Consider the following 10158-nt stretch of genomic DNA (forward strand, 5'->3'; position numbering starts at 1 on the left):
CGTCACTGCCAAGGAGCGATGACATGGGCAATATAACTGAATTTTTTTGCCTCAGTGGTCAGAGCAGCTCTGTACTTTGTACTGTATTGTTCTCTCTTGCAATATATTATTATAAAAGCTTATTATCTACTCAGAAGAAAACAACTGACTCTGTGCCTTACTAAAATTTCCACAACAGTTTCCTTTCTGTCAATTTTGAAATATGAAAACATAATGTTACAGATAACTGGTATTTTAAGGGAATGTTGGAGGAAGCACTCACATATTTTTCCTATTTTTGACATTAGCCCTACTTCTTTATTCACTTGGGCCTCATGGACCAAGCATCTCTGTGAGTAACAATCACATTTTTCATTTTTATGACTATATCAACAGCGCATGCAGAAAAGCACTAGTATTTTTACTGTATGCGTTACATTGTCTAGACAAGTAAGCAGTATGTGCTGGGTTTTTTCAAAATGCTTATCAAGCAAAAAAATAAGTTTAAAATGGTAAGAAAAGAAAAGAAATAAAAGAAGTGTAAATTTGTGCCATGGTGAGAGTTGACCAAAATGTGTATTTACAGCAACAATGTTTTACAGATGTATTCTCGGACTGTACAAACTATCTAATTTTCTGTTTGAAATTTCTGAAACGTGTAAGCAGAGAATGGCCTTTAACGGAAATTTCCTAAAAATGAGGGAGAAGTCGATGTATCAACATCATAAAAATATTCTTTCAGCTTTTAAACATGGCACAGTCTGGTATCACTACCATGCAAAATATATCGTGCAAGTATGGACAAGATGCATTTAAAATGTGAAATTATAACTTGTAATGTATTACTGTGCAATTACTTGTGTGATCAAGGCTTCGGTGGCTGTTAAATGTTGCAGCAGGTTTATGTGGAGCTGTAATGATGCCTTATGAAAACTCCTTATCAAAAAAGTGACTGGTGTTCTAACAAATAAATGAAGTGGGGTGAAAAGCACAGTATTCTTAAAGCCTATAAGTACATTTAAACAGTTAAACTTAAGTGTTAAAAACTTTTCCAAATGTAAAGTAATTAACTTAGATTTCTTCTCTTGCACAGGAGTACTAACCCTCAAAGAATAAATAAAAAAGGGGAAACTGGTTACTTAAAACGAAAGAATAACTGTATGACATCCGTTAAATACCTCTTAAGACCTTCCAACAGTGAAGAATACCTCAGAGCTTTTTGTCATCATCACCAAACCCATTCTGCCGTGAGGAAGGCGCGTATTTATGATAAAGACGCGAAAGCCGCTTATGACCGCAGCCCGGAGGCAGTACAGCAGAGGTTAACTGCGGTGTTATTGGTCACCAATGTTGCAGGAAGTGTTAAACCGCCAATTGAACGGGGTAGAGATATATATCGCTGTGCTTGAACATCCGACCTAAAGCGGCTCCCTCTCGGCACCGTGCAGCTCGTTTTTAAGGCTACGACTCTGCTGCGTGTTTCCTCGCACAAAAGTACTTGCTGGTAAATCGTCATTTAAAGCATTTTGATCTCAGGTGCACGTCTGTTGGAGTTTATGGACGGAGTTCGGTCCACTTTGTTCCGCATTATCAGCACCAGTCGGACTCTAGGAATGAAAATTGTTGCAACTAAAAGGATGGATTTGCTGCTTCTGCGATGCCTCAAAGAAGTACTTTTGAACTCTGCCTGTCGGTCGGTGCTGCTCATTACATGCTTGGTGAGAAACTGTTGTGTGTCACCGTGTGGACATTTATAAGCGTTTACTCTAGTAGAGTTATTGTTTATTCTCTACAAACTGTGCCGTCCTTACAGTGCATCTGTCGGATTGTGATGGTGCGCTGTACTGGAGCGAGAAGTAGGACAGATTATAAATTGGTCACTGCGTCCAAGGCCAATACTCATTTATCTGTGACAGACGGTGCCTAAAGACAAGAGGATAAATGCTCAACCCAGCCCAAACGGGGCAGTTCTATCAGAGTGACGCACACAATTAGATAGAGCTATAATTCCTCGAAATCAGACAGAATACCAACCAAATGTTCAGATAATTACAAATATAACTAAGGAAGGACAGCAATAACTGCCACTGACTGTCTACTCCTTCTGTTGAAAGTGTCATAGGTCAGGCATTGACACAAAGCGTTCCTTATTCCATGTAAAGCCTTTTACTGGATACGCTGTGAAACACATATTTGAGGAATATTTGGGGCCACGTGTCTCCTATAGAGCTACACTTTGTCTCAAGGTCTTAGTCCTGTACACCCTGTCAGAAGGGAAGGATACCAGAACTTTGATAAGATACAGGACTGTGCAAAAGTCATGACCCACCCTTAATTTTCTTATATTTTACTTTGAAGTCTCTTCTCATTTTCAAGTGGTCTTGAGCAATAAGTTCTCTGAATGTCTTTCAAAGCTTTTCTTTAGACATCCTCTGCTTTGTCACTCATTTTTCAGACCGTTTTCAGTTGGAATGTTTTGTTGAAGCGGTGTGGGATCGTCTTGACAGAGAACAGATTAAAAAAGGTAGCCATCATCCAAAGAGGAGCTTTGGGATGAGCTTCAAGAAGCCTGGAGAACTATTCCTGAAAACTACTTAAAGAAAACTTTTCTTAGAGGGTTCATTCAGGCTGTGTTGAAGAGTAAAGGTGCTCATACTAGAAAGTGACTCACAAGTAAAAGTGTTTTGGCCTTATATACAGCTCTTCCATATATGTTTGAACCCTGTTTTCAATGCACTATATAGCTAAATGAATGGTGGCTTGGGACCTGAGTATTGTAGATCTATAGAATGTAGACTTTTAATGCATTAACATTATATGGCGGTGCTATACAGCTTTTAGAGAAGGGAAGCAGAATTTGTACAAGATAGATGGTTTTCACTTTGAACTTCAGAAGATTTACTTTTTGTTCTCTCTTCTAGCAGCTTCTCTCAGTACACACTTATCTGCCTCCTCACAACAAATGTCATCAAACAAATATGGTACAAACGTGCTTTGATCGTCTTACAAATGAAACACATCCAACTCTCTCCAGTTCTTGGTCCTGTCGGTGGCCATGTATCCTGGTTTGTATTCCATTGGGGTCCAGCTTCATGCAGTTTTCACCGGGAGCTACGTTCCGGGCCACTATTCTGTCGTTCTCATCAACAGTCCGAATGAGCAGGCAGCTAAGGACATTGGCAGGTATGGAGTGGTCGCTTCGTGTTTGATTATACAATTAATCTAAAAAATATGTCTAGGTTTTGGGAAACACAAATATTCACTTTCTTTTTGTGTTGGATGAAAACATCATCACCATTCTTTTAACTAAGCATGATGTAACCACCTGTAAGTTAGCTTCACTTCGAATCCTTTTTACCAAAAAAAGTTGGAACTGTCAAGTAAATAAATAATCTAAAGATTCATGAATGATGTAAACCCGCCATGTAGTTTTAAAACGATTTATCAGCCACTGAAATACTATTTCAATAGTCAACAACAACAACACAACAATATATTAGAAATGTATTAAAGTCTCAAATCGCCTGGTGAAACAACTCAATATTTCACTGGTATCAGATCAGCAACACATTAGGTCTTGTCTAAAATTAGAAAAACTATAAAAGCCTTTCAAAACCAAAGATGAGGAGGGGTTCGTCACTACGGTCAAAAGGTTTTGACTGTTATTTTCTAAACAAACAAAGGGGATTTAATTCAATTCAATTCAATTCAATTCAATTTTATTTATATAGCGCCAGATTACAACAATTGTCATCTCAAGGCACTTAAGTAATATAGTCCAATTCAAGCCAATTGGAATTCAATTCATTGTAATCATAATCCAATTAATTCATATAGAGCTAATTCAAAAAATTAATATCCTAGCTAAGGAAACCAACAGATTGCACCGAAATGTGTCTTCAGTCCAATCTCCCGTCCTGAGCGTGCCTGTGGCAACTGTGGAAAGGAACGACTCCCTTTTAACAGGAAGAAACCTCTGGCAGAACCAGACTCAGGAAGGGTGGCCATCCGCCTCGACCAGCTGGGGTTTGAGAAGACAGAAAAGAGGGAAAAGAGGGGGGAAAAACACCATAACACCATTCAAAGGATACCTGTTGGAACAGGGAAACATAGTTTAATAACCACAATAATGTCACATGTACATAAAATCAATTTTGAAATTAAACAGGGGGAAAAAGAGAGCAAAGTGAGGAAAGGTGTGACAGATGAGGTCCCCCAGCAGTCTAAGCCTATAGCAGCTTAACTATGGGATGTTTCAGGATTACCTGAGCCATCCCTAACTGTAAGCTTTATCGAAAAGAAAAGTTTTAAGCCTAATCTTAAAAGTGGAAAGGGTGTCTGCTTCCCGGACATTTACTGGCAGCTTATTCCACAAGAGAGGGGCCTGATAACTGAAGGCTCTACCTCCCATTCTACTTTTAGAAACTCTGGGAACAACAAGTAAACCTGCAGTTTGGGAGCGAAGTGCTCTGTTAGGAAAATATCTTACAATTAAATCTTTAAGATATGATGGAGCTCGGTCATTAAGAACTTTATATGTGAGGAGAAGAATCTTAAATTCTATTCTGAATTTAACAGAATTAATTATATTTTGAAATTAACAGAACGTATGTATCAACTTTTTTTTTGTTGCATAGAAATCTCTTTATTCAAAAGTTAAGGCACTAGACTGGAAACCGGTATCGCATGGCCGTGATCTGCAAGTCTTCAGGCAGCACTCCATTAATAACAACCTTAACAAACATGGGCTCAAACACCTCTGAAAGACATCATCAAATAAAAGAGGGGTTGATGCAACAAACTGTCAGTTATCATCCAAAACAAACTCACTTTTAACATTATATGAGGTACCTGCTCTATGTTCTATTAAAGATAGAATTGACATTGTGGTGGAGACTTCTGTTAACAAAGCACAGTGAGACCGCATCAGCGTTTCCAAAATTTATTTTGGTACTTCATGAAGGAGAGTAACAGCTTCGCTGAAAAACAACACCCAGCACATGCCAAAGGAGAATGAATCATCTCACATCACAACATGATTCCTAAATGATTGAATTCTGTTTTCACTCTGCAGATTAATCCCAAAAGTTACCACAGTTCATGAGATGTAAGGGTGCCTGTAGGCTGGAATGGTTTTATTTTCCCACAGGTGGTAGCTTCAACTTCACTGAACAGAGTGGTATCAGTGTCCTTATTTAACACAACAAATAAGGCACTTCAAACTATTCCTTTAATCAGGGTGCTGATTAAAGGATTGTGCTTACTTTTTTTGTGTGGTTTGCAAATTAGTCAAAGCCGTTTATGCTGTTCAAAGTCAGTCCACTCAGTAGTAGTTTGATAGTTTGCTCTGTCATTCTCTTTGTTGGCATTTCGGCCACATGTCACATATGGACCGAGGTCCGTATTCAACCAGATGTCAAGGAAGTAGTCACACAGCGGTTTATTCTAAATCTTTATCACAAAATTAGTTTTCCCTCACCCTGCTTGATGAGAACTATGGTTAAAGATTCAGTTTCGCACTGTAATAGATCAAATGATAAAGAAAAAGTTGGAGAACGATGTTCAGTTTTCTTTCCTTTTTCCAAGATTACCGATCTCTTTTTTTCCACTCAACCTTTCTGCATCTTTCTTTTCTCCCTCAGGGCCGTCATGGAAAGACGACTGGCAGCCAGTATTAACATTCACTCCAGGACCGCCACAATGTAAATCATACCTTACACACGTTTCCACCCACCTGACACACAATCACAAAGGCTCGATTAATTCCGATGTCCCTCACGTGTGCAGTGGCACAAACACAACAAGCACACGGCGCTCGTCTTTTCCACTTCTCTGCATAGCTGATTTTCTTGGAAACCGTGTTGTTGAAAGGTTCTACATGTGAAAGCTTTCTCTCTGAGATGCAGTTAGCCATGAAAGCAGTTGTTTTGTTTTTTTTTGTTTTCGCATGCATGCATGACTTAGTTTCCCTGTTAATGCATAACCACAAGGAGGAAAAACTCAGACTTCAGAGGAGGAAGGGAGGCTGAGCAGAAAGCCAGCGTTACACCTGCTCACTGAATTGAGGTTTAGCCTAAAAACAAAGGATGTAGCTGGATTAGTTTCAGGGTGAGAGCACTGAGAGAGGCGGTCAGGGAGTGTGAGCGCTGGCAATGGATGAGCTTCGCTTCACATAATCATAGCTCATGTTGTTGACATGAAACAGTCGTGCTGCTTTTCTCAGTACACAAGAACATTATTTGAATTACAGAAGTGGTTTTTCTTCTCTCACCATAAACACCTGCCATTTTTTTCCTACAAATCATGGTAAAAGTTGTTTTCTTTTGTAAATACAGTTTTTTTCTGAGGGCCTTTGTGACAGAAATCAAAGGCTTTGTAGCATATCGTGGTATTTTTCAGTGCCTGAAAGCACATTGCCCCTGTACAAGTTTTTTTTGTTTGTTTTTTTAGGTACTATTGGAAAGGTGAAATCCAGGATGCAAGTGAGATCCTAATGGTAAGTCCTCTTGCAATGTTGTGGTCAGGTGTAAAAGAAGACATATTTGACGAGATCTCGTTGCTGCAGCTGGTGAAAACAAAGACCTCCAAGATCCAGCAGGTTGTAGATTATGTGAGGTACGTTTGCTGCTGTTTTTCATGGTAGTTCGTTCATTCATTCATTTATTCATCACATGACTACTCACAACATGGGGGGAAGAGCCTGTGCTGTGTGTGAGGAGAGGGAAAACATGACAGAAACACACACCTCAAGGCTGATGTGTGGTAGCATTTTGGATGAAGAAAGTATGTCTGACCGAGAGGAGCTTAACAAAAAAAAAAAGCAACATTTTTAATAATGCACCTGACTAAGTAGTTTGTTTTGTTTATTTCCAATTATTTTTGTGAAAATCTATTTTACAGTCAAGCCAAATTTGTACTAAAACTGAGTTATTTGGATTAACTCCTTCTGATTTGGAATGAAATTGGTTCGGGAAATCAGGAGCAAAACCCAGCCCTACTATTCACAGTTTGCTGCGGCTTTTATTTTTTATTCTTTTTTTTTCAAACAGGTAAATACAGTCACCACATACAGACAAGCTTTGTGCTTTGTGTTTAAAAGAATAATATCGCAGTTGTTCTTTTGAATGCGTTTGTATTTCCACAAAATACTGATGTAACACTGGAGCTGTACCAGCCATGAAAAGAGGTTAAATGGGTTAAGTAAAGAAGAAGAGCCTGACACTGCATGAAAATATAAAACAAAAGCACATTTGGCCTTTAGCCTAGCTGGGATAAAAGTGTCACGCAAATCTGCCTTATGTGTTTTTAATTATCCTGCTGACAAACCAACCCAAACACACTCCAAATAAGAAACAATCCAAGGTTTGTTTGAGCAGAGCTGTGATAAGTGCAGACTTTCCCTGCAGTGTTAACTTATCTGAAGAAATCCTTGCATTATAACCTGTTCTGTGACGCCCTTCAAGGTCTGTTCATCCTTATGCAAACCCAGAGGTGCTCAGTTTCCCCGTGGAGCACGGGAGTCTGGCTTACATGAAGTGGATGGATGAAGCCATTCCAGATGACTGATGCTTCATTGAAATAAACGCCAATCTCAGCATGGACTGCGGCCAACAGAGACTACTGAGCCATGCGTGTGCACGGCTTGTTTGAAGGCTGCGGATCAAAGACTTGAAAGAATAGAGAAAGCTCTCAGTCGAGTTACAGTTTGTCACCTGATATTTACACTTTTGTATTCCTCTGGGCTTTTCCCTTGAAATTCTTTCGCACAAAGTGAGATTTGCTGTTAGTCAGTACACAGTTCTTATAGAAAACACCGTCTGCGAGATAATGGATACTTTGGAATCTATTCTGCTAATCAGCTTGTTGATTAAGACATCACCAAGCTGCTGATTTCTGTATGTATTTATGTATTATGATGGTGTCAACCACACTTCTCTGTTTCACTGCTGTGCAACTTTGCAGCACTTTGACAGATTTTTATTGTTTTATTTATCAGTTTTTACCTCAGTAATTTTGTACCGCAGTGATATTAATAAAAGTATTTATTAATTCAGTTTATTTCACCTCGGTTATGGTTCATTGTCAGAACACCTCATTAGTCCTTGTTATTTAAGCATTGCTGTTATTATAGATAAAGAAGCGGAAAGAATGAGCACTTTTCTCTATGTCAGCTAATAGAGAATAATTAAAGATTTAAAAAACATGCTCTAGAACATATGATATTGTAGTTGTAAGCAGACATGTGTGCGAGCTGCTTACTGGTGCTAGATGAGATTAATTAAGAGAATGAATGACAATATTGTAAAACCGTGTGGTTATATTTCTGGATGCCGGTGAAGACCTGCAGGGTTAACATGCTTTATAGTTTGTGTTTGAACGTATTGACAACATGACTAAAACAAGTGTACTGATCATTTGCTGTTCATTGTAAGAAATGTCGCTTCTTCTGACCCAGAATTCCAGACTGTGTTTGTGAAATCTGTTGCTAGAAAGCCTCTGAGCAGCAAGAATATTCAGCAGTTCAAGATGCCACAGTTTAATACAGTAGTTTGTAAGTCTGAATTTACATTTGTTTGTCTATATGTTTACCAAATTAACTGCTGAATTTAACCCTCTTAAAACCTAACATTCAACAAACGACTGAGGATAGATTTGCATTTTTAATATCTAGTTAACTCCAAACCTTTCTTACGTACTTATGTATTTCTAATTACAATTAATAAAAACCTTCCATTGTCTGATTTTATTTAAAAGAGCAAGTTAATATAGTTTTGATCTGCACATATAAGGCTGGCCAAATAAAAGCTCCTTTTAAAAAGCAAAAGCAAACTAATTTATTGAAAAAAGATCACCAGAGAACCAGTGTTGGCAATTGTAATAAATTTGCAGAGAGCCTTTTGACAAATTTGCAATCATACAAACCGAGTGAACCACATAAGGTTATATCATGAAGCAAAAATGTACAATAAGCCTCACGAGCTTCAGTGTGCAGCGAGTGTTCCTGGCCTGAGGCGTGCACAAAGGAAATGCAGACGTGGTTTAGTTTGGTGTTGTGTCTGTGGAGCCAAAATAATCCCCCCTGTCTGGGCCTGAGATCAGACCAACTCGTGGCGTTGCATATGTGTGGTGCTTCAGTGGAACTGAGATCATATTTAACTGTGAATGTACATATAATGTTGAAAATGCTGACATGTGCCGTTCACATTAACGCACCTTAATGGGTAACTGCAGATTGATGAGCAAAGTGAGAAGAAAAGGTTTTCTGTCCTGCAGATTCATTACATGTTCACTAGATGGTGCTGTCACAATACACAATGCTAATCCCCTTTATCAAACATTCACATGTGAATCACTTTGAATCAATTGTGTTCACATTATGGCAAATATAACAAATAACTTTATTATCGGACTGATTGAGAGGTGCAATATAAGTACCACTTACAATTCCCAGTAATGTTATTTTATATTCATGTAAGATTCAGCATCAAATCAGTGAGATTATCTGAAGATTGATGCAGGTATCGATGTTGCAAAGTACTACAAGCATCAGTTTGTTTTTCTGACGATCAACAGCCGTGCATGATGTATAGATAATTAGGTGTTGCTTTACTGTAACTGTAACATTTGCAGAAATGAGGATTTACAAAATTTGTAGCAGACAAAGTACAACAGCAGCTTCTAGGAGACCGTTACTCAGTTACAGGGATGCAACAACCCACTTTGTCAGCAAAACGTTAAATTCATCTCCTTAATCTATCAATTATTGCACAGAGACATGGTTTTCTCAGGGCTTTTTATACAATAATGAAAATAACTGCATAAAGGAATACAGTCTAGAGGCATTTTGTCATGATGCCAAACAATTCCTCTTTATAACTGCAGAATCTTCATTTGGATGTCGGAGGGATTTGGTGGTGGCACTACTTTTTTGACTGACCTCTTTATGACACAGAGCTGGTGTTGGTATAATGATGGAGCCAGTTGGGAAATATTTAATTTAATTGAATATACATGAGCTGTTCTGGACAGTTCAACAAGCAGAAGATTCATTGTTGAGAGGTTAGGTTGAATCCCCCCACAAAGGTTTTAGTTTTTCCAAGTGAGGATGGGTTGTTGCTGTAAATGTAAACTGAAGCTGTATTACGCAAGGTGGTAGCCATTTATTAACTGTGTTCTCTG

At 38.5% G+C, this 10158-nt stretch overlaps 1 protein-coding gene across 1 annotated transcript; it reads left to right on the forward strand.

Annotated features, from left to right (window-relative positions):
* The first annotated feature begins 1418 nt into the window (after positions 1–1418).
* LOC140276859 (protein CutA homolog) lies at positions 1419–7791 on the forward strand. The gene is made up of 6 exons (XM_072371695.1): positions 1419–1697; positions 3014–3162; positions 5622–5681; positions 6430–6475; positions 6545–6594; positions 7443–7791. Exons 1-6 carry the CDS (start codon positions 1536–1538, stop codon positions 7543–7545), a joined length of 570 nt encoding a protein of 189 aa, XP_072227796.1. The 5' UTR covers positions 1419–1535; the 3' UTR covers positions 7546–7791.
* The last annotated feature ends 2367 nt before the right edge of the window (positions 7792–10158 follow it).

Source organism: Leuresthes tenuis, unplaced genomic scaffold (genome assembly GCF_036924035.1).
Source record: "Leuresthes tenuis unplaced genomic scaffold, fLeuTen1.0.hap1 SCAF_19, whole genome shotgun sequence".
NCBI lineage: Eukaryota > Metazoa > Chordata > Actinopteri > Atheriniformes > Atherinopsidae > Leuresthes > Leuresthes tenuis.